A 22,755-nucleotide genomic window follows, 5' to 3' on the forward strand; every position below is an offset into this window, starting at 1 on the left:
GCCCTGGACTCAGAAGAGCCGTCTCCACGCACCACGTTGGCAAGGCCCCCCTCACCACGCCCCCACCCCAAACCAGTCTTGCTGTGGCCACCAGTGTCCCCCCAGCCACGAATCCAGTGCGCACTGGGCACTGTTTTCACATCAAGATCTCCAGTGGATGCCAGTCTCCTTTACCGGGCCGGTGCGTCCGTTTCCCAACTACTGTGAGCGCTGACTTCTAACAGATGACCCTCAGCAAAGTGGGGACCTCTTCACGTGGGAGGGGACACCCCTTAGGGCAGCCCTCAGCCGGTGACTGGCTGATTTGGGGGGTACAAAGGTGCCCTCCTGTCACAAGGACTCTGAAGCGCCGGTCATGCTCTAGAGCTCCCTGAGGCCGGACTGAGACTCCTTCTGCCTCGTTTGCTCCCTGACACATCCTGCTTCTCTCTTTCCCTCTCTCCTGAGAGTGCCCCTTCCGAATGGCACATATATCTGAATCCCTGCCTCAGGCTCTGCTTCCAGGAACCCAGCCCTCCAAACTCCATCTTGCCTTGAGATCCTTAGTGCCACATGGCCTGGTTCTCCTCCTATCTCCCTGGCTGCTCCTTCTCCTTTGTTTTTTTAAACATTTTCCATGTATTTTCTCTAATGTTTTTTTTTTTTTTTTGAGAGAGAGAGAGAGAGAGAGAGAGAGAGAAAGCGCAAGTGGGAGAGGGGCAGAGAAAGGGGGAGACACAGAATCTGAAGCAGGATCCAGGCTCTGAGCTGTCAGCACAGGGACTCAGGGCTCGAACTCACGAGCTGTGAGATCATGACCCGAGCCAAAGTCAGAAGCTTAACCGACTGAGCCACCCAGGTGCCCCAACTCCCCTTCTTCCTGAGCTGATTTCCCTCAACCAGTCTTTATCTCACTATTCCCAGATCATTCTTCTGTCCCCACTCCTCTGAGTCCCTCCCAGGGCTCCAACACCCTTTTGTCTTTCTTGTCCACGTCTTCAGCCTCTGGCTGTCTCCTGGGGGGCCTCCACGACACCCCCAGACTCCTCAGATTCTGCAAGCCTGAAAGTGACCCCTGTTTATCACCCTGTGTCCTTTTTCTTGACGAGACCCCTCCAGTAACCCCATCAATGCACCCAGGGACTAGCACATCATGTCCCTACTCCAGCCCTACCCGGTCAGAGCCCCTGCCCTCCATCTCTAGAATCCAGCCCTCCTCTGTCAGGGGCCCCATCCCAGCTCAGAGGCCACACCTCCCTTCTGACCGCTCTACCAGGCCACCATCAGGAAAGTTCTCTGATTTCCATTTGTAAAAAACTAAAAGTACGAATGCCCTTAACCACTCTGCTCCCCAAGGACCCTTGCCAGTAGCCGGAGGTGTTTTGGGTTGTCGCATCTTGTGGCGGGAGGGGATGCTACCTGCATGTGGTGGGTGGAGACCAAGCATGCTGCTGCTAAGCATCCTACAGTGCGCCAGACAACCCCCCCACAGCAAAGCGTGACACAGCCCCGGAGCCCGTGGGTGGCTCAGTTGGTTAAGCATCCGACTTCAGCTCAGGTCAAGACCTCAGGGTTCGGGGCTCAAGCCCTGCGTTGGGCTCTGTGCTGACAGCTCAGAGCCTGGAACCTGCTTCAGCTTGCGTCTCCTCCTCTCTCTCTGCCCCTCCCCCACTCGTGCTCTGTCTCTCAAAAATGAATAAACGTTAAAAAAAGGAAGAAAGGACAGAAGGGATGATCCAGTCCCAAATGTCAACAGGCTGAAGTTGAGACGCGCTGGACACTCTCCCAAGACGACTCTCGAACACGTTAAGGGAAGTGAAACACGCACGTTAAGGGAAGTGAAACACACGAGACCTGATCAACACGGCTCCTTCGCCCCTAGGTCTGCACCTGCGGCGGGCTCCCTCAAGCGTGGGGGCCACTCACCCGATCACCTCCGGGGCCAGCTCCCGCCGGTTCCGGGATTCGGCGCCAGGGCCGGGCCGGTGGTACGGGAAGACCATGGCCTGACCGTGTTCGTCCAGGCGGAAGCGCAGCGACGTGCGCAGGATGCCGCTCAGCCGCTGCAGGAAGTCGGCGCTGGAGCGCAGCAGCTCCTCGGGCGGGAGCAGCACGGTGAGCACCAGCACGCCGCGGGCCAGCAGGGCGGGCACCTCGCCCGCGCAGTCCAGCCCGTCCCAGCCGCACTCCTCCGTGTTGCAGCCCTGGTCGCAGCGGCCGTCCGCAAAGTGGTCCGCACAGTACTTCTCGTACACGGGGCTGGGGGAGGGGAGGAGGGGGTCAGGGGTCATCCAACCACACACCAGAGGGAGCCCGGACTCCGGACACGGGAGGCGGGGGGGCGGGAGTGGGGGTCGGACAGCGAGAGGAGGCCGAGAGAGGGAAAACTAGAATGTATCCGGCACATGCCAGGCTTTCTGCAAATCCAGCCATTCCTTCACGAACTGTTGATAAATAAATAACTATTGACAGAGGCCTGCGGGGTGCTGGATATGGCTGTAGGCACCCAGGATGTGGCTCGGACACAAACCCTTGCCCCTGGAGAGCAGGCATTCCAGCGGGCAGAGACAGACATTAAATGAGATGGAAAGAGCAGAAAACACAGTCTTCCAACTGTACACGAGTGAAAGCTAAATGTAAAACACACACACACACACGGCCCTTTTTGGAACTAAACGCTAAGGAGAAAAATGAAGCGGGGGATGTGTGGGGTGGCCAGGGAGGAGCTCCCTGAGAAGGGGCGACTGGTTGAGCGAAAGCTTCAAGGAGATGAGGGAGGAGCCATGTGGCTTCCTCAAGGAAGAGTATTCCCGGCGGAGAGAACAGCCGGTCAGTGCAAAGACCCTGAGGTAGGACCAAGCCTGGGGTACCTGAGAGATGGCAGAGGCCAGGGTGAGTGAGGAGGGGAGTGGGGGACAATGAGGCCAGGGAGATAAAAGTGAGAGAAAGGTTCTAGGCAAACAGAGGGACAAAAGAAGTCGAGTTGGGGGCACCTGGGTGGCTCAGCCGGTTAAGGGTCTGACTCTTGATTGCAGCTCAGGTCATGATCCGGTTCCTGAGTTCAAGCCCCACATCGGGCTCTGCACCGACAGTGCAGAGCCTGCTTGCAATTCTCTCTCTCTCTCTCTCTCTCTCTCTCTCTCTCTCTGCCCCTCCCCCACTCACGAGCACCCTCTCTCTCTCTCAAAATAAATAAACTTAAAAAAAAGAGGCAGAGCACAGGGATGGACAGATGGAATGAGACAGAAAGACAGAGTTCATGAATAGACAGAGAGGGGCAGAGGATGGGCTGGGATAGGCAGTAGGGGCATGGACAGATGAATGGGCATACAGAGAGGCAAAAATGGTGAGTGGATGGACAGAAGGACAGACAGAAGAGATACAGGGATGAGCGTGGATGGAGAGGCACAGACAGATGAGGCACACAGACTGGCATAAGAATAGACAGATGGGTGGACAGGTGCGGTCCACGGATGGACCAGAAGAGACGTAGACAGACACTTGGGTGTACGGAGGGATGAAAGGAATTCATGGACGGACAAAACGAAGTCCAAAGATGGACAACAAGGACGCAGGGAGAGACCAATGGAGTGCAAAGGCAGAAAGAAAGGGCACACAGACACACAGATGGACAAACAGGTCATGGCACGTGTGGACAGAGGGACAGACCACAGTGGCACGTGGCTGGGTAGATGAGATGCACAGACAGACAAACAGCACTTGGCTGGGCAGACAGAATACACCAAGAAACAGAGGGGGCAAACGTATGAACAGTCCCTCAGTCTAAACACGGACTGACGGTGGGGAAATGAATGGACAGAGAAGCGGGACCCGTGGATGGGCAGGTGTGGCTCAGGGACAGAGAAGACACGGACTGAGGCGAACGATCGAACGGGTGGCAGACGGGAGGGGCTCACTTGCAGGCGCGCTCCCGGCCGCCCGCGCGGCAGTCGAAGTTGTCATAGAGGCAGGCGGGCGAGCTGCAGGCGGGGTCGCAGCGGCTGTTGTTGAAGAGGCGCCAGCACTGCAGCGCCGCGCACTGCCGCCAGGGGTCGCCCACGCTCAGCGAGCAGTCGCCGCCGTCCCAGCCGCAGCCCGGGCTGTTGCACTCGCGGTCGCAGCGCTTGTCCCCGCTCTTGGCCTCGCAGGCGGCGCTCGGGCACAGCGGCTCCTCGGGGGCCTCGGGCGCCGCCGCGGGCACCTCGCAGCGCGGTCCGTCCCAGCCTGGCGCGCACGCGCAGCGGAAGAAAGGTGCGAGGGGCGCGGGGCCGCAGGAGCCGCCGTGGAGGCAGGGGGAGGCCAGGCAGCTGGCGTTGGCGGCCCCCGGCGGCGACCCCCGCGAGCCCCGGCAGGCGGGCCCCGACAGTCCCGGGGGGCAGGCGCAGCGCGGCCCACGGACCGTCTGCTGGCACGGGACGCCCGCCGGGCACTGCAGCTCCCGGCAGGAGCGCGCCACCCGCTCGCAACGCGGGCCCCAGAACGGCTGGGGTAGGGGAAAGGGAGGGGATGGAGGGATTTGGAAGGGTGGAGAAGAGAGAGAGAGAAGGATGGGGGGTCAGGGCTTGAGAAGGTTGAGGCTCCAATCTCCCCAGGTCCCTCCACACCTCTCCCCACCCCCGCCCATTGGAGGCCCCACCTTGCAGAGATAAGCCCCGCCTTCCCCAGGAGGCCTGGGGCGCCATCCCCAAAACACGCACACACAGTCTCCAGGTATTTTCAGTATTTCTCAGGAACCCCTTTCCCTTCCACTTCTTCTCCCCTAAAGCCACGTCCTGCAACGTGGCCACGCTCCCACTCCTCTCCCAGGGGCACTGATGGGACCTACCGGAACGCAGCGGCAGGTAAATGTCAGCACACCCCCAGGTCCTGGGCTGGGACGGCACTGGCCTCCATGCTGGCATGGCTGGGACTCACAGGGAGACAGGACGGTCTGACAGCGGGGACCTGGACAAGCAGGATGTGGTGGGTCACCCACAGTGTAGGAACAGGGGCCGGATCCCAGGGCAGCCACCTCTCCCACGCTTACCTGTGAAGCCCGCACGACAAAGGCAGCGGAAGCCCCCACCTGGGTCCTGCAGACAGTCCCGGGTGTGTGCATCGTGGCAGGCACCCGGGTGACACTCATTGATGTCCGCCTCACAGCGCAGGCCAGTGTACCCAGGGGGGCAGGTGCAGCGGAAGCCACCCACGAGGTCCACACAGGTACCATTGTGCAGGCACCGGGGGCCCTGGTCCAGGGGTGGGCCTGGGCCACAGTCGTCCTCATTAATCTCACAGAGCACACCTTGGGGGGAGGGAAAGATGAGGGAGCCGTCGGGAAGGGATGGAGAGCCAGCCTCCCATCCTGTCCCCCAACCCCGGCCCCGGCGTACCCAGCGTTCCCGGGGGGCAGGAGCAGAGATAGCGTGCCACGAGGTCAATGCAGAAGCCCCCGTTCTGGCAGGGCTGGGAGGCGCACTCGTCCACATCATCCTCACAGTCGTCTCCGGTGTAGCCAGCTGGACACTGCAGCGATGTGAGACGGGGACCAGCACTGAGCCCGGGGGGACACAGATAATCCCCAGGAAGACACGGAGATGGCAGTGCAAAAGGACATACAGTGTCCAACACACGGAGGCATGTCCGGTGTGCAGGAAACAGAAAACAGGCACACAGTACAAGGCAACACATTCAGACACGGAGGACACCCCCACACGGAGGGCTGCAGGCACACCCAATGAGAGGGACACACCCACACAAATGCATAGGACAGACACCCAGGAGAAACACCCACATACACCCAGACACATGGGCCCAGAGACACCAGCACATGTGTTCACACCCAAAAAGACAGGGCACACAGAGGGATACGGGGCACATCCAGGACACAATCGAAGACAAAGACAGCCCGTGGGCAGAAAGTCCCTCAGATCAACCGAGAAACAGCCCCACGAGATGACACCCAGAGACAGAAAAGCAAAAAGCCAGACCTGCCTAGAGAGAGCCACACCCACACCAGGTCACAGACACACACAAGTGTGTGCAGACACACCCAGCACGACTAGCTCCCCTCTCCTCGACTCTGGGGGCCCCTTACCTCGCACACATAACCCCCCATGTAGCCGCGGCAGGTGCCCCCATGCTGGCAGGGCTGGGCCAAGCAGGGGTCCACCTCCTGCTCACAGTGGCTGCCCGTGCGGCCTTCTGGACACACGCAATAGTGGGAATTGTCCTTGTCCACGCACTGCCCACCAGTCTGACACAGCTCTTCCAGCCGCACCCCTGCACAGAGGAGAGGTGTCAGGCACACGTGTGCACCTCCCTGCCTGCATCACTCACGGCATCACCAAACACCCCTGCTGGCCTCGGTCCCCGGGGTCTCACACACATTCCATCGTGTCGTCACACATCTGCCCAGACCGGCACCGTCTCAGTCACGGACACACAAACACACACCCACCCCCCCAACTGCCCACACCGGCTCAGTCACACACAGCATCTCGGACGTCATCCCAGCTACCTCGTGGTGACAGAGGCATCTACACCATCCTGGCCCTGGCCAGCTGGCACACGGTCGCGCATCCACAAACGCTCAGCCACACACCCCATGCTGCCCACACGCCCTGTCATACCCGTGTTCGGCTCACATTAGCAAGAAGTATATGCACGCACACCCTCCCGAGCCCCACACCCCACCTCTGTGCTCCCCCTCACCGATCTGGGCTGCGGCCTCCCTGCAGGGCACACTCCGGATGTCACAGACGCGGCCGCTCCAACCCGGAGGGCAAAGGCAGTAGAAGGAGGCCCCGCTCCGGGCACAGCGACCCCCGTTCTGACAGGGCGCGTGGCTGCACCAGTCTACCAGCGTCTGGAGGGGAAGCTCTCAGAGTCTCAGCCTCTCAGCCACGACCCCCCGGAAGCCGCAACCCCAGCTTCTCCAGGGTCCCGGCAGACCCCTACCCCAGAACAGCCCCTCCAGATTCCTCCCCCGGGTCCCCGGTGGCCACGCCCACCTGGCACTGAGCGCCAGTGAAGCCCTCCGGACAGGTGCAGCGGAAGCCAGGGCGGGCGGCCGTGCAGACGCCCCCGTGCAGGCAGGGCCGAGAGACGCAGGGGTCGGCCTCGTGTTGGCAGTGTGCGCCCGTGTAGCCCGGGCGGCACTGGCAGCTGAACGAGTTCACGCCGTCCACACAGGTCCCGCCGTGGAAGCAGGAGCTGGAGGGGGAGGGAAGCGCAGGCTGGGTCAGGCTCCACCCCCACGCAGGCCCCGCCTTCTCGGCCCCTCCTGGGTCGGGGCACACTCCCTGACCCCCTAGGCCCACCCCCAGCAGAAGCTGCAGCCCCAGCAGAGGTCCCGCCCCGATCCTGTCCCTTAGCCCCAACTCACCAAGTCCTTGAGAGCTAAGGTGGGAGCCACATGGAGGCCCTGCCCCGCCGTGGCCTGGCCCTGTCGGGGACCAGCGTCCCCTAAGGTGACCTCCAAACAGACGCCCTGACCCTTCCCGAACACTGCTCCATCACGGATCAGAGTTGTGAAGTGGGTGCCAAGCCGAGAACCCCCTTCTTGTCCCCATTCCCTCTCGCGTTGCACACCCCATCCGATGCCGGTGTCCCTGAGCCCCCAGCAGAGGCCCCACACACCTGGGGCTGCAGTCGGGTAGGTCCTGCTCACAGCGGAAGCCTCCATATCCAGGTGGGCACGTGCAGGTAAAGGAGGCCACGTGGTCGGCGCAGGTGCCGGGGCCACAGGGGCTGCTCAGACACTCATCCACGTCGTGGGCACAGCGGGGACCAGCAAAGCCAGGGAGGCAGGAGCATGAAAAGGAGCCCACGCCATCCTGGCAGGAGCCACCATTCAGGCAGGGGTCTAAGGTCCGAAGGGAGAAAGCCTGGTCATACACCTGACCCCTCCATCAGCCCAAGCTGACCCAGCCATGCCTTTCATAGAGGGGAACCAGGAGGAAACCAGGCTTAACAGGGAGCGGCACATTTGGTCAGAGGGATCAAATTCTGTCCCCTCTGTGGTTTCATCCTCTCCCTCATCTGGAAACCCCACCTATGTGCAAGGAGGAAGGGGATAGGGGAACCAAAAGGTCCCTTTGAGCCGCCAAGCACACGCTGCTAGTTAGGTCTATTTAATTCCTGGGCACAGCACAGAAGGCCTCCTCCAGACCAGTGCTGGCCAGTATAGTGGCCATTGGCCACATGTGGCTATTTAGCCCTTAACATGTACCTAGTCCAAACTGGGATGTGCCATAAAACACACACTGGATTTCTGATTTTGAAGACTTATTATTTAAAAAAAGGATGAATGTAAACATATCTCAGTAATTTTATATTGATTACGTGTCAAAATAAATAACATTTTTATATATTAATTTAATTAAAATATATTATTAAACTTAATTTTTTTGTTGTTGCTTTTTCAATGTGGCTGCTAGAAAAATTCTAAGTATAGATGTGACTTGCACTGTCAGTCTATCAGACAATGCTCCTGGAGGACTTCCTGGGGGCCTATTATGTCCTACTTAACGCATAATGTTAACTTGTTCGCAGCCAGAGGCAGTCTACAGGCTTCAGACAGACCTGTGCTCCAATCCCAGCTCATCCCTCTACTTGCTTCGTGACCTTTGGCAAATCACTTGACCTCTCTGGGGCCTCAGTTTCCATAAAACAGGGAAAGAGTACAGTGAAGAGAAAATGGAAGCACAGAGGCGCCTGGGTGGCTCAGTCAGTTGAGAGTCCGACTTCAGCTCAGGTCACGATCTCACAGTTCGTGGGTTTGAGCCCCGCATCAGGCTCTGCGCTGACCACTTGTTCAGAGCCTGGAGCCTGCTTCTCTGTCTCCTTCTCTCTCTGCCCCTCCCCTGCTCACGCTTTGTCTCCCTCTGCTTCTCAAAAATAAATAAATGTAAATTAAAAAAAAGTATTTTTTAATGTAAAAAAAGAAAGAAAGAAAGAAAATGGAAGCACAGTGCTGGGCACACCGTGTGGGCTTAAAGAACATGTTCTCTAGAGCAGCACCCACCCCGGGAACTCCCCTGAACTCACTGGGGTCACAGTCATCGATGTCCTGATCACAGGAAGGGCCACTATACCCCTCGTGGCAGGTACAGCTGAAACTCCCCGCCAGGTTGGTGCAGGTACCGTGGGAGCCACAGGGTGAGGGGCCAGCACATTCATCCACATCCTGCTGGCATCGTGGGCCTGGTGATGGGGAATAAGGTAGTATCTAGGGTTAGAGGGTACAGGGTAGGGTCTGCGAGTACCTGGCCTTCGGGAGGAACCTGAAGGCTGAGATGGGTGAAGGCAGGAACACGCCATGCTCTCCTTAGCTTTTGTGTGTTTTGTACGTGCTATTCCCAAACTGCCTTCCCCCTTCCCTTTATTTCAGTGGGTAGTGAATGAATGCATTCTGATTGAGGTCAGCCCTTCCAGGGAGCTGCACCCAAACCCTCCACCTGAGTCCTAGCTTCCCCATCCCCAGATCCCTTCCTTTCCTCCAAAACTGATCACATGGGCTGCAATTGTCTGTGTTCTGCTCGGCGAGTCTTTTCTGTCTTCTGTTTTTTCTGTAAGTTTCCCTCTGGGTCCCCAGCACCACTCAGTATGCAGCAGGGTACAGAGGAGGTGAAGGAGAGGAGGAGGAGGAGGAGGAGGAAGAGGAGGAGGAGGAGGAAGTGGGTGGTATACCTTGCCAGCCAGGAGGGCAGGAGCAGACAGGCAGCTGGCCAGGGGCAGACTCACAGTGACCCCCATGCTCACAGGGGTTTGGAGTACAGGGCGATGGCAGCTCACACTGACGGCCTGTGGGGGGCAGGCAGAGTGAGATACTCGTGAGAGATTCCTTGTCCCCATCTCCCCCCTGGGTCCCCACCGTGATACCCACCTCCAAAGGTCCTGGGGGTGGGGGGAGAGGAAAAGAAAAAAAAAGGCAAACGTAAAGGAGGGAGAGTGCAGCAGGAAGGAAATGAGAAGGAAGAAGCGGGGAGGGAGAGCCTGGGGTGGGAACATGGGGGACACACACCCTGGACACCAGGGGGACAGGTACAGTGGAAGCCGATTCCATCACTGGTGCAGGTGCCACCAGACCGGCAGGGCTGGGATTCACAGGCATCTCGAGCAAGGCTCTGGCTGCATCGGGGGCCACTCCAGCCAGGCTCACACATGCAGCGGAACCTGGAAGGAAAGGCAGTCAGGGAATGCCTGTGGGCAGGGAGGCCCCAGGGGACCAGGGGATGGGGAGAGGCCTCACCCTCCGGGCGCATCGTGGCAGACACCGTGACTGCAGGGTTCTTGGGCACAGGGATGGCTCGTGGGAAGGCAGAGCGGGGGCAGGGAGCCAGGTGGGCAGAGGCAGCGGAAGCCATTTTCCCCATCCACACAGGAGCCTCCATCACCACACGGGCTGGACGCACACTCGTTGATCTCCACGTTGCAAAGGGGCCCTGGAGAGCACGAAGGCAACTTCATCCCAGGACAAGGACGATGGTGCCAACGGGGAAGACAACCTTGCCCCATTTAGCGTGGCCACATCCTTGAGCAAAGACAATCTCATTTTCACAGTGCACGAGCTCTTGAACAAACTAGGGCAGCCACCTCCTCAACCTAGAGCTGCCTTGCCCCAGATCATACTCATCCGCAAACTTAAATGAAGTCACCTTCATTTTCACCAAGGATTACTTTGGCCCCATGAAGAAACACGCCCATCCCTGAGTCCAGACACCCTCATCTAAGTTCCAGGATAACGTTGAGCTGATACGGGGACAACCTCAGGCCAATGAGAGAGCATAGCCTCAGGACTAAGTGTGGACAATCTCATTGGACAAGCATATGCAAAGAGAGGGGCAAACTCAGCAAAAAAATAGGGTGATTTCACCTTTGCCCCAAAAAGACCCCCTTTCTGGGTGGCTCAGTCGGTTAAGTGTCCGACTTCAGCTCAGGTCATGATCTCTAGGTTGGTGGGTTCAAGCCCCACATAGGGTTCTGTGCTGACAGCTCAGAGCCTGGAGAGCCTGCTTCGGATTCCGTGTCTCCCTCTCTCTCTGCCCCTCCCCCACTCATGCTCTGCCTCTCTCTCTCTCTCTCTCTCTCTCTCTCTCTCTCTCTCTCAAAAATAAGTAAAACAGTTTTAAAAATTGTATATTAAAAAAAAGACCCCTTTCCCATGGCAGCCACTTGCCCACCTGTGAAGCCAGGCTGGCAGACACAGTCATAGCGGTTGATGCCATCCCGGCAGACTCCAAAGGTGCAGGGGTTGCTGGCACAATCATCAATGTTCACCTCGCAGTTCACTCCTGGGGAAGGGGAACATGGCAAGATTGGCCACCACTGAGCCCCACCAGGGGCACCGTTCCCTGTGCCCCTCCAGATGTACGGTTTCTGCCCTAGCCCCGCCTCCAGCCCCACCTGTGGTGCCAGGAGGGCAGCGGCAGAGATACTTGTCCACCAAGTCTAGACATTTGCCTCCGTGGCGGCAGGGCTGGCTGCGGCACTCGTCCACCTGGCTCTCGCAGCGTGTGCCTGTGTATCCCGGGGCACAGGCGCAGGAGAAGCTGGCGATGCCATCCACACAGCGCCCGTGGTGGCACGGGTCCGGGGAACAGTCATCCACGTTGCGCTCACACAGAGTGCCTTCGAAACCTGGGCGGGGGGGGGGGGGGGGGGGGGGGGCGGGGGGGGGGTACAGAGGATCAGGCTCCACCCACTTGCCAAGGTCCTGCCCGCAGCCGTGGCTCAGGCCCAATCCTGGCCCACCTCTACCTCACGCCCTGCCCAGCTAACCAGCAGGAGGTGGGCTCAATTCAGGCTCCGCCCCTAACTCCCTCCAGCGACAGGCTCCAGGACACGCCCCTGACCAAGACACCTCCACAGATAAATCCCATCCCTGGCTGTACCCTGCCTCCAGTCCTTACACTACCAGCCCTGTTCAGCCTCACTCTCCGCTCTGGACTGGAAATGGGGACACACGGGAAGTGCCTGGGGATAGAAGAGTTTGGGGGCGACACGCCCCCTCTACCTTTTAGCACCAAGTATCTGCCAGACCCATTGGCCCCAACCCTAGCCTTACCACTGCTAAGGTCCATCATTGGCTCCACTTCCTGGCTCTGTCATTGGCTCTACTGAGGTCCTGCCTTGCTGCAGCCCCGCCCCCAAATTTTCCCCAAGGCTGTTATTTGCTTTCTCTCTCCCCCTTGCCCCGCCCCCAGACTCGTGCTGGCCTATCAATGGCCTTCTCTCACCCTCTGCGCAGCGACATTCGTAGCCATCGGGCTGGTCCACACATTTGGCTCCATTCCGGCAAGGTGTGCTGGCGCACTCATCCACATCCAGCTGACACATGGCCCCGCTGAAGCCTTAGGGTAGGGAATGGGACGGGCAGAGGCCCAGACCGGGTCAGAGAAGTCACCCGTTGCCAACCCTGCCTTGTTCGGGTGGGATGACTGTTCACTTAGTTTTAAATTAATTTCAGGGGCGCCTGGGTGACTCAGTCGGTTAAGCGTTGAACTTCAGCTCACGTCCTGATCTCGTGGTTCGTGAGTTCCAGCCCCGCATTGGGCTCTGCGCTGACGAGCCTGGAGCCTGCTTTGGATTCTGTATCTCTCTCTCTCTCTCTCTCTCTCTCTCTCTCTCTCTCTCTCTCTGCCCCTTCCCTACTCACACTCTCTCTCTTTCAAAAATAAATAAACATTTTCTCAAAAGTATAAAACTTTTGTAAAAATAAAACAATAAATTGACTTTAATGGTGTTCATAGCATGTGGTTTCTGTTACGATAGCTGCCCACTAACATGGGCTTACAGGCTCCCATCCTACAGCCTTTGCCTCTGCAGGGACCTGTCTTTTTCAGGCTCCCTGGCCAGGGTCCTCACCCGAGGGGCAGGTGCAGCTGAAGCCGTTGACTCTGTCCTTGCAGACCCCGCCATTAACACACGGGCTGCTCTGACACTCATCCACGTCCACCTCACAATAGGTGCCTGTAAAGCCTAGGGAGTGAAGGAGGGGGATTAGGGCGGTAGGGGTTAGCCTCTGGCCTAAAGGGAGAGCAAGTGGGAAGGTGTTCCCTCTCCCACTCTAGACAGTTCCCCTGAGCCTTGCTTGGCCTTGACCCCCAGCCCAACCCTAGATTCAGCTTTTGGCCTTATGGTGGACCCTCACCCAGCTGAGGCTCCAACCAATCCAAGGATGATGAGACCCCACATGGGCCTTGCCTTCAGATCGCCCTCTTCCCTTTGCAGTCCTTAGACTATGCGGGGTCCTCAGCCACCAGCCCAGGGCCCACCACAGCCTTGGGCCCGGCCTCAATCCCACCCAGACTGTCTGCAGGCTCCACCTGGACCCACACCAGCCCCTGGTCCCGCCCTCATCTCACCCCCTGGTCCCGCCCTCATTTCATCCCCACCCTCCAGTGGATCCTATGGCACAGACTCCACTCCCAGCCCATCTGAGGTTCTAAGGACTCCATGTGACCACACCCCTAGCCTTGCACAGAGATTCTGCTCTGGCCCAGCCTCCACCTCCTTCCAGGCTTCAGTCTCTCAGGGTCCCATTGCAGACCCAGTGTCACTGTGTGTGTGGGGAGGATGCTCCTTGCTGTCTGCAGGCTTCCCTCGCTCACCCCCAGCCTCAGGCTCCGCCCCCACCACAACACCCCCCACGCACCTGCCATGCAGATGCAGGTGAACTGGCCTATGCGGTCGAGGCACGTGGCCTGGTTGCGGCAGGGCCCCGATAGGCACTCGTTGACGTCGGTCTCGCAGCGCGGGCCTGTGTACCCACGGCCACACTGGCACAGGAATGAGCCCTGTGTGTTCACACACCGGCCCAGGTGCTCACACGGGTTGGCGCCTGCAAGAGCAGGCACCGCCAGTGTGAGTGGGGGTGGCTAAGGACCTGCCTCTCCCCTCTCTCCCAACTCTCAGACTGTGCCCCCCTCACCAATGGAGCACTCATCCACATCCTGGTCACATGCCCCGCCGGTGAAGCCTGGTGGACAGGTGCAGATGGCCCGTCCGTTCACCGGGTTCGTGTCACAGATAGCATCCTCGTGACAGGGGTTGCTGACACAGGCGTCATCCAGATGACAGAGAAGCCCTGGAAAGGAGCAGGCAGAGTTCAAGGGCGGACCCTCCAGCTCTGCCCAAAGGTCCCACATCCCCCACATATTGGTTTGTGCTTTGTTTCTATTAACCTGCAGGGTATTCATTAGGCTATTTTTCCCGATCATTTATAACGAAAACTTCCAAATGTACTGAAGAGCTAATTCATACACCCACCACCTAGCTTCAACTACCGTAAGCTCTATGTATCTTTTTCCTGAACCGTTTGCAAATGAGTTGGAAACACCCACATATTGTTTTAAAATTTGTTGACTCCTTTTCTGATTCTATACCCTCAAGCCTTGGCTTCTGCAGTAGCCTCTCCCTGACATGCCCTGCCCTCCACACCCAAGTCCCCCTCCCAAACACCTTCCCTGACCCTTTGCCACTTGCAAAGGTCCCCTCTCCTTGGTCACGGGATAGCTCTCCATTCCCATGGCTACTGCCCCGGACTGTAGGCCAGCCTCTTCCAGGCTCACCCTGCACCCCATAGCTGGCCTCCAACCTAATTATCCTAACGCTCAAGTCAGACTCCATCCTTTCCCCCACCGTGGAACCATCATTGGCTCCCTGCTGCCTGCAAGGCAAACAGCCACTCACCAGTCTTGCCCATGGGGCAGGCACAGTAGAACGAGGCCACGCGGTCATGGCAGGTGGCCCCATGGAAGCACACGGCCGTGGCACAGTCATCGATATTCTGACTGCAGCTCTCGCCTGTCCAGCCGTTGACACACACACAGCTGTGGCCACCCAGTGTGTTGAAACAGGTGCCCCCGTTGTGGCAAGCATTGGGCTGCAGCTGGCATTCATCCACATCCTCCGTGCAGAATTGCCCTGTGGCACACAGATACACCAGTCCAGCCACCGGGCTGCAGGCACACCCAAGGTCTGCCACCTGGCTATTCTCGGCCCTGGGGCTCACCTGTCCACTCAGGAGGGCACTGGCAGTTGTAGGTGTTGACGCCATCCACACACGTGCCCCCATTTAGACAGCGGTGCCCTGGACAGTCATCCACATTCACTTCACAGTTCTGGCCCTCGAACCCTAGCAGAGGAAGAGAAGGCAAAGATGGTCAGTGCCAGGCTGGCCTGCTGTCTGTCCACGCCTGCTGCCCTCCCCAGGGAGCAGCTCCCTCACCGGGAAGGCAGGCACAGTCGTAGGTGAGGTCGCCACTCTGTCTACATGTGCCCCCGTTTCGGCACGGCGAGGGGGCGCAGGGCACTGCAGCGTTCTCACACAGTGGCCCCATGTAGCCAGCTGGGCACTGGCAGCGGAAGGAACCAGGCGTGTTGAGGCAGGTGCCACCGTGGCGGCATGGCCCTCCCACCCGGCACTCATCCACATCGCTTCGGCAGCTGCGGCCCTGGTAGCCAGGCGGGCAGGAGCAGAGGTAGCGGCCATCGGGCCCCACGGAGCAGCGGGCACCATGGGCACAGGGGCTGCTGAGGCAGGGGTCCGGCAGGGAGCAGTCGGGACCTAGAGGAACCAGGAGAGGGTGAGCTTGGGCCATGCACATCCTCGCCTGCCTTGGGCTCCCCTCCCCCAGACCGTCCCTTACCCCGGAAGCCACGGGGGCAGCGGCAGGAGAACCGGGCAGCGCCTGCCACCACCGAGCTCTGGCAGACACCACGGCCAGCACAGGGGCCCGAATGGCAGGGGTCCTCCAGCTGGCACCGCTCACCCACCCATCCTGGAGGGCACCTGTGGGCAGAGATAGCTTAGTAACGGGCAGTACTAGGGTGGTATGGGGCAGGAGAAGCCCAGACACAGATACACACAGGACCAGCAGAAACACCAAGCAGGGGTGCCTGGGCCGCTCAGCTGGTTAAGCATCGACTGTGGATTTCGGCTCAGGTCATGATCTCACGCTTAGTGAGATAGAGCCCTGCATCCGGCTGTGCTGACCGCAGAGCCTACTTGGGATTCTCTCTCTTCCCCTCTCTGCCCCTCCCCTGCTCGTGCGCTCACGTGAGCGCGCACGCGCTCTCTCTCCCTCTCAAAAATAAATAAACGTTAAAAAAAAACACACACGCAAGCACACAGCCCAACGAACAGGCACCCTCATCCATCCATGCAACAAATACTCACTGAGTACCTACTATGTTCTTAGCAAAAGGAATGCGGTCGCGAACACAAGAAAAGTCACCCCCCCCCCACCCCTTATCCTCACAGCCAAGTTGGGCAAAGAGAAGACACACAAATAATGAATTATATAACATGCCGGCATGGGGTGGGGAGGGCCACCAAGAGTTTAGTGGGCTTTGAGCGACGGCCCCAGAAAAGAAATGCCCATGTCCCACAGCATGTGACTCTGACCTTATTTGGAAAAAAGAGTCTTTGCGGATGTAACTAAGTGACAGACATCAAGATGAGATCATCCCGGATTTTCTAAATGGGCCTTAAATCCATTGGCAGAGGGAGATTGGGGAGGAAGCGTTAAAGGCCATTTGAAGACAGAAGCAGATATGAGTGTTGCACCCACTAGCCAAGGAGCACCTGAAACCACTAGAAGGTGGAGGAGGCCAGCAAGGACTCTCCTGCAAAGCCACTGGGGACACACTGGCTGCCAACACCTCGATTTCAGACTTCTGGCCTCCAAAACTGTGAGAAGAAATTCCTGTTGTTTCAAACCACCCAGCTTTTTGGTGGTTTGTTATGGCAGCCAGGAAACTAAGACACAGGATAAGGGAGATGAGTGAAGAGGGAAGGCAAGAAGGATATTTTCAGACTGCAGAAGGTACTGTGTGAGGAAGAGCCTTCCAGGCGGAGAGAAACACAAGGTCTCAGACTCCAGAAGACAACCTCTCAGGCGCGCGCGCGCGCACACACACACACACACACGCAGAAACATACACAGTTGGACATACTGGCCTAGCGAACATTCAGACCCTAAACCACAACGCAGCTCACAGCCACAGCTCGGTGTGGACAGACCGTAACTCTCCCACATCCTCCTGGCCTTTCCTGGAGGCACATTCCACCCTTCCTGCCATGGGGAGGGGGAGGTAGACACCAGTTCTGCCGCCCTCTTACTGGGATAGAGTCCTTCAGCCTGCAGCCCCTTCCCCAAACCGACCAAGGCAACCTTGAGCAGGAGGGAAATAAGGCGGTTGGTCTTGAGACCGGAAACCTCCAGAGAGACACCGGCGGGGGAGCGGGGAGGGGAGAAGCGGGGATAGGAGGGGCAGGGGGGCGGGATGGGGGGGTGGGGGGAGTGGGGAGGGGAAGGTTGGAATGGTGAGAAGGCCCAGACCCCGCCCCCGACGCTGCCCACCCCTCGCGCAGTCCCTCCCTCTGGCTTGTCCCAGTCGCTTGGGGCTAGCCTCAGGCAGCTGACTCAGTCCCTAGCGTCACCCACAAGATTCCCCCCACCCTGGCCCCCAGTGAAACAGGCCAGGGCAGGGCAGGGGTGCCGATGGTGTCAAGACGGAGGGCCCGGCTCCCAGACCCCTCCCCAAAGACCCTCAGGGCAAGGACGTTGGTCACGACTGCACGCCGAGAGGGGGCGCGCCGCGCCGGGCTCCCAGGATTGCGGGTCCCACCGCCAAGCAGGGCGCGGCCGCGCGGGCCCCCTCCCGACGCCCCGGGCGGGTTCCCACGCTCTGCGCCCCGCTCCCCTGCCGACCGGTCGGGCCGGTTCCAGCCTCCGCCCGCGCCCCGCCCCACTGACTGGGCTTTGGGGGAAACCAAGGCGGGGGGGTGGGGGGTGGGGGGGAGAGGAGACTTGGTTGGGGGTCGGCGGGAGGGGAAGGGAAGGGGGTGCGGCGAAGGCTAGGAAACAGACACCAGGGCTTGAGAGGCTACTTCGAGGAAGAGGTTTGGGGGATCCGTGGAGGGGTGACAGATGGGGGCGTCCCTGAAAAGATACGAGTATTTAGAATCTTGAAAGAGACTGGGGGGCCGTGGGGAGTGGTTCCCACGGTCCACCTCCGGGGAGAGCCCGCTCCATCCCGGGTAGTCCGGGCTCCGGGCGGCCGCGCGAGCCGGTGATTCACCTGTTGAGGGGCAGGGCAGCCGCGGCAGCATTCACCTGTCGGCAGTATTCCAGGTGCGGAGCTCCACGGCGCAGGCGCTCAGCTCGGCGGCTCCGCCTCCCAGGTGTGTGGCTCCAGATAAGGTCACTTTTTCCCTCACGTCCCACCACGGCAGACTCCCAACCCGAGGAACCCGCTCAGCCACGCTGAGCCCCCACCTGGGTGAGCCCAAGTGGGGCTCCAGTCAAAGTACGTGTGTAACTTCAAAGGGGCTCTCCTGGATCTAAAGTCACCCCAGAACCACCCAGCTTGGGCCTGGCACACATGTTCTTGAATAAATGAATCCGTTAATGAATCAATAATGGCTACTAGGTGACGGGCTATTACTAATGATGATATTATAAAAGGAATCAAGCATTTCCCCCATAACCTTGAGACGTTGCCCTCTGTGGCACCTATTTCCTGAGCCCCTACCATCATCATTATTATTTATGGAGCATTTACTGTAGGCTGAGCACTATGCTGAGTTCATCACATCAAAATCAACCTCATAAAGAAGGAAGTACTGCCCCATTTTCCAGATGCAAAAGCTGAGGTTCAGGGAGTTCAAAGCACTTGCTCAGGGTATCCCCGGGTCCATAATTCAATTTTTTGATGTTTATTTATTTTCGAGAGAGAACAAAAGAGAGAAAGCGAGTGGGGGAGGAGCAGAGAGAGAGAGAGAGAGAGAGAGAGAGAGAGAGAGAGGCGGGGAGACACAGAATGCCAAGCAGGCAGGCTCCAGACTCTGAGCTGTCAGCACCAAGCCCGATGAGGGCTTGAACTCATGAACCTGGAGGTCCTGACCTAAGCCAAAATCAGAGGCTTAACAGACTGAGCCACCCAGGTGCCCCTCCCGGAGCCCAGAATTCAAACTGAGCTCTGTCTCCCTCTGCTCAGTTCTTTCCCAGCCCCTGCTCTGCTCCTCCCAGCCCTCTGCCTTGCCTTGTATGATCCAACAACCGAATTCTTGAAATCCTTCATGGTCACAAGCCACGAAGAAGCACCCGTATTTCACAGATGCAGTGAGATTCAGAGAGAAGTGACTAACCCAAGGTCATGGCACCCCCATGACCCCCACCACTGTGCCCCCACCACTAAATGTTGATATATGGGAGGATCCAGTTAGGGTACCCTGTACTGCCAAACCACTGTGATTGGTCCCTGAAGATCTGTTAATTGAATAATAACCACCTCCATCAGAGGCTTTACGTGTGACCTCAGGCGGCCAACAACTCTGTGAAGCAGGTGTTAGTGTGCCTGTTTTCCAGACAAGGACACTGAAGCTTAAAGGGTTTGAGTCCCAGGCAGTGGGCAACACGATGTGGGATTTGAACCCAGGCCAGGCGGCCTGCAGAGCCCTTGCTCTTAACCTTACTCAGTTCTTAACCCTGCTCGATTCCAGTGGGGAAACAAGAGGTTACCCAAGCCATACACAAGTAGGAAATGGTAGAGACATCCATGGTGGACACAGAGGCCAGAGGAGAAGACAGACTACCTCCCCACACAGGACCCACTGATGGCTCGGAGCCAGGCACTCACAGGCAGGCAGCCTCCCGGGAGGGCAGCTGGGTGCAGCGACCTCCATTCATACACGGGCTTCCGTCCAGGCAAGGGGGGGCTGTGGTGGGGGGAGGGAGGCAAAGGAAAGTGGGGGGTCAGCCAGGCACCCAAGAAACCCCAGCTCAGAGTGACACAGCCCATCTTTCCCTCCCCCAGGCAACAGCTGCCACGGGCTGGGGGTGTCTCTGTGGGGCATGGAGCCCCCCCATCCACAGTTCCCACGGCCCCCCGCCCCAGCCCCAGCTGTTGGGGCTGCAGCTGTCCCTGCCCGCTCAAGCCCTGGGAACCACAAGGCAGGGGCGGGCAGGAGGAGGTGCTGACTCGTGCCAGATGTGGGGACTCAGGAAGCTGCCAGAATGGGGGGTGCAAAGGCAGGAAGTGAGGGTGCTGAGTGTTAAAGGGAGGTCTGGGGCTGTGTGCCCAGATCCCAGGGTAATGGAGAGGGCAGGGTAAGGAGACCTGGGGCCATGGTTCTTACTTTCCCCGGTGTTGGACATCTACTCCAGCTGGGCAGACCTGAACAGGGCTCTGGTGAGAGGGGCCAAGGCAGGTACCCCTTGCACAGCCGACACTGGGTGTTGCAGGGACAGGGTGTGGTTTGAAGGGAGGGGCGGCTGGCACTAGACATGTGCTGCCCTGTCCAGCGTCCCCATCCTTGAGGGCTATGTCCCTCTGAGGTGTGGCAGTCTAACTGTCCCGCCAGACTGGTCTGGGGTGTGGCTGGGTGTGAGCTAGTAGAGAGTTGTGTGTGACGGCAGGTGTGGGGCCTCTGTGTGTGTGTGTGTGTGTGTGTGTGCGCGCGTGCGCGCGTGCACATGAACGAGTCACAGATAGATGGAAAGAGGGGAGAGATGGAGGGAGACAGAGAAAGACAGACAGACACAAAAAAGGAAACTAGAAGCAGGCTGCCTCAGAGAGGAGACAGAGATGACAAAGACAGAGGGAGAGACAGAACAAGGTGAGCTGGAGAATAGGACAACATGGCCTGTGTCTCCTTTCTCAGGGGACAAGCAGAGACAGGACACTATCACCCAGACAGGGGCCGGTGGGTGCTTGTGAACTCACCCAAGGGGCCACATGATGAGCCACATGTGTGTGTGCTTCAAGTCCATGGGTGTCCAGATGCCTGTGCATGTATGTGCAGGCTGGATCTGTTGTGGGTCCCTGCATGTGAACCAGTTATCTGGGTATACAGCTGTGCGCCTGTGTGTGACCTGTGGATCCTCAGGTGGGTCTGTGTATGGGTTGGATGTGACTGTCTGTCTGCATGTATAAACTGGGTGTGGGCATATCTTGGATCCGTGTCTACATGTGCTCAATGTGTGCAGGCGACGTGTGCAAGGCCCGGGGCTGGTGATCCACAGGTACCTACGAACATGGGTGATTGCAGGAGAGTTTGTATGTCAGTGTGTGAGCAGCGAATCCACGTCTGCGGATGTCGTGTGTGTGCGCACGTCTACATCTCTGTATGTGTGACCCAGGGCTGTGTGTGTGCCTGCGAGTGTGTGACAGGCCATGTGTGTGCGCGCTGGCCCCGCGGGGGCGGCAGCTCCTGCCCGATCCTGCCCGGTTGGGCACCCGGCTGGGCGGTAGAGGCCCTTCCCTCCCGGCGCTGAGCCCCGCCGCGGCTCCCCGGGACCCCGGACCCCGGCCGCTCGGCCCGCGTCCCTCTTCCGCCGGCCAGGCCTCCCTTGGGGGTGTGCGCCCCCGCAGCCCCCGCCCAGGCCCCGCCGCCCGTCCCGCTTTGTCTGGCAAAGAAAGCGCGAGGCCGGCCGGGGGGGAGGGGGTGTCTAGACGGCGCGGCCATTGTCCCGAGCGGGGGAAGGGAGAGTGGGGAGGGGGAGGGGCAGGGGGCCCGGGCCGGCTGGGGAGGGGCTCGGGCTGCGGGGACTGGGCCGCAGGAGCGGAGCACGTGGGCTCGCGCCCCCCGCCCTCCTTTTCCCTCCCCTCGCGGGGGCGGGGTCCCGGGGCCGCCAGGTCCCGGCGGCCGGGGGAGGGAGCGGGGCCGCGGGCGGGGAAAGGGGCGCGGGCGCCGCTGTGGCTCCAGCTCCGACTCCAGCTCCGGGTCTTGCCGCGCTCCGGCCTGAGAAGTTTTCCCCGAGTTCAGAGCTCCGAGAACTTCGCGCCCCCCTCCCCGTCGCCCGCCCCGCCTGGCCGGCCCTGGGTGTGTAGGGGGGCTTTTGTGCGAGGGGTCCCCAGCCTGAGGGTCCTGAGGCTCCAGTTCGTGACCTTCCCAGGACTCCGGACGGGTGTGCATTGGGAGCGTGCTCCAGACCCTTGGTCCCCCCGATCTCGCGTCCCTGATCCCTGCACCTCAAGCTCCCAGCCCCTGATTCCTGGGTCCCTTCACACCGCCCCCCCCCCCGACTCTGATCGCTCCCGGGCCCGTATTCTGCGGACCTCTGGGGCCCTGCCCCCTCCCCCCATTGAGTTCCTGCCCCCCCGGGATTGGCACGTAGCCCCCGGACTCCTGTGCTCACAGCCCCTGCTCTGGTCCTTGGCTCCGAGGCCAGCCCTCCAGCCCCAGACTCGGGGGTCCTTAAACTCTGCTCTTACCCTCCCCCAACCCACCCACCCAGTCCCGACCACCAGGTCCCAGCCCCTCACCTGCAGCCCCGGGCCCCGCGAGCAGTAGCAACAGGGGCAGCACCCGCACGGGCGGCAGCGGTGGCGGCGCCGACATCGGGCGACGGCGGCGGCGGCGGCCCCGGGTCCCCGGCCCCATGGCGGCCGGCCGCGACCCTCCCTCCTCCCTCCTCCCTTCTTCCCTGGGCTCCGGGCGCGTCCCGGGCCAGCCTCCGCGCCGCCAACTTCGCCAAAGTGAGGCTGCCGGGCCGCCCCGCCCCCAGCCCTGGGCGGCTCGCCCCGCCCCGGGGCCGGCCCTGCGCTCCCCCGCCCCCCTACCCCCACCCCAGCCCGGCCTCCCGGGGTCCCTGCCCACCCTCCACCCACACAGCCAGGGACCCGCAGATCCTTGGAAATTCTGGCCAGCCATGCGGTGAGGCGTGGGCTGAACCCACACTGACAGACACACCAGCTTCGTGAACACCCACGCTCCCAACACACACTCAGAGCCCAGGGACGCACACAGAGCCAGGGCACAAACACAGATCCACAGATCTT

General features: G+C 59.8%; 1 protein-coding gene across 1 annotated transcript in view; it reads right to left on the reverse strand.

Annotated features, from left to right (window-relative positions):
* NOTCH3 (notch receptor 3) overlaps window positions 1–22,451 on the reverse strand; it is a 35,692-nt gene extending 13,241 nt beyond the window's left edge. The window contains exons 1-25 of the mRNA XM_043586877.1: window positions 22,240–22,451; window positions 19,612–19,690; window positions 15,615–15,757; window positions 15,194–15,532; window positions 14,978–15,100; window positions 14,656–14,889; window positions 13,895–14,050; window positions 13,619–13,804; window positions 12,829–12,942; window positions 12,201–12,314; window positions 11,368–11,601; window positions 11,145–11,255; window positions 10,214–10,406; window positions 9,986–10,137; window positions 9,652–9,765; window positions 9,010–9,165; window positions 7,600–7,825; window positions 6,972–7,173; window positions 6,673–6,826; window positions 6,056–6,240; window positions 5,352–5,484; window positions 5,006–5,263; window positions 4,805–4,923; window positions 3,897–4,462; window positions 1,906–2,238 (exon numbers count right to left, since the gene is read on the reverse strand). Coding sequence (XP_043442812.1) covers window positions 1,906–2,238; window positions 3,897–4,462; window positions 4,805–4,923; window positions 5,006–5,263; window positions 5,352–5,484; window positions 6,056–6,240; window positions 6,673–6,826; window positions 6,972–7,173; window positions 7,600–7,825; window positions 9,010–9,165; window positions 9,652–9,765; window positions 9,986–10,137; window positions 10,214–10,406; window positions 11,145–11,255; window positions 11,368–11,601; window positions 12,201–12,314; window positions 12,829–12,942; window positions 13,619–13,804; window positions 13,895–14,050; window positions 14,656–14,889; window positions 14,978–15,100; window positions 15,194–15,532; window positions 15,615–15,757; window positions 19,612–19,690; window positions 22,240–22,357 — 4,742 coding nt within the window. The 5' untranslated portion in view covers window positions 22,358–22,451. The remainder of the gene's footprint in view (window positions 1–1,905; window positions 2,239–3,896; window positions 4,463–4,804; window positions 4,924–5,005; window positions 5,264–5,351; window positions 5,485–6,055; window positions 6,241–6,672; window positions 6,827–6,971; window positions 7,174–7,599; window positions 7,826–9,009; window positions 9,166–9,651; window positions 9,766–9,985; window positions 10,138–10,213; window positions 10,407–11,144; window positions 11,256–11,367; window positions 11,602–12,200; window positions 12,315–12,828; window positions 12,943–13,618; window positions 13,805–13,894; window positions 14,051–14,655; window positions 14,890–14,977; window positions 15,101–15,193; window positions 15,533–15,614; window positions 15,758–19,611; window positions 19,691–22,239) is intronic.
* Window positions 22,452–22,755: the final 304 nt, after the last annotated feature.

Source organism: Prionailurus bengalensis, chromosome A2, assembly GCF_016509475.1.
Source record: "Prionailurus bengalensis isolate Pbe53 chromosome A2, Fcat_Pben_1.1_paternal_pri, whole genome shotgun sequence".
Lineage (NCBI taxonomy): Eukaryota > Metazoa > Chordata > Mammalia > Carnivora > Felidae > Prionailurus > Prionailurus bengalensis.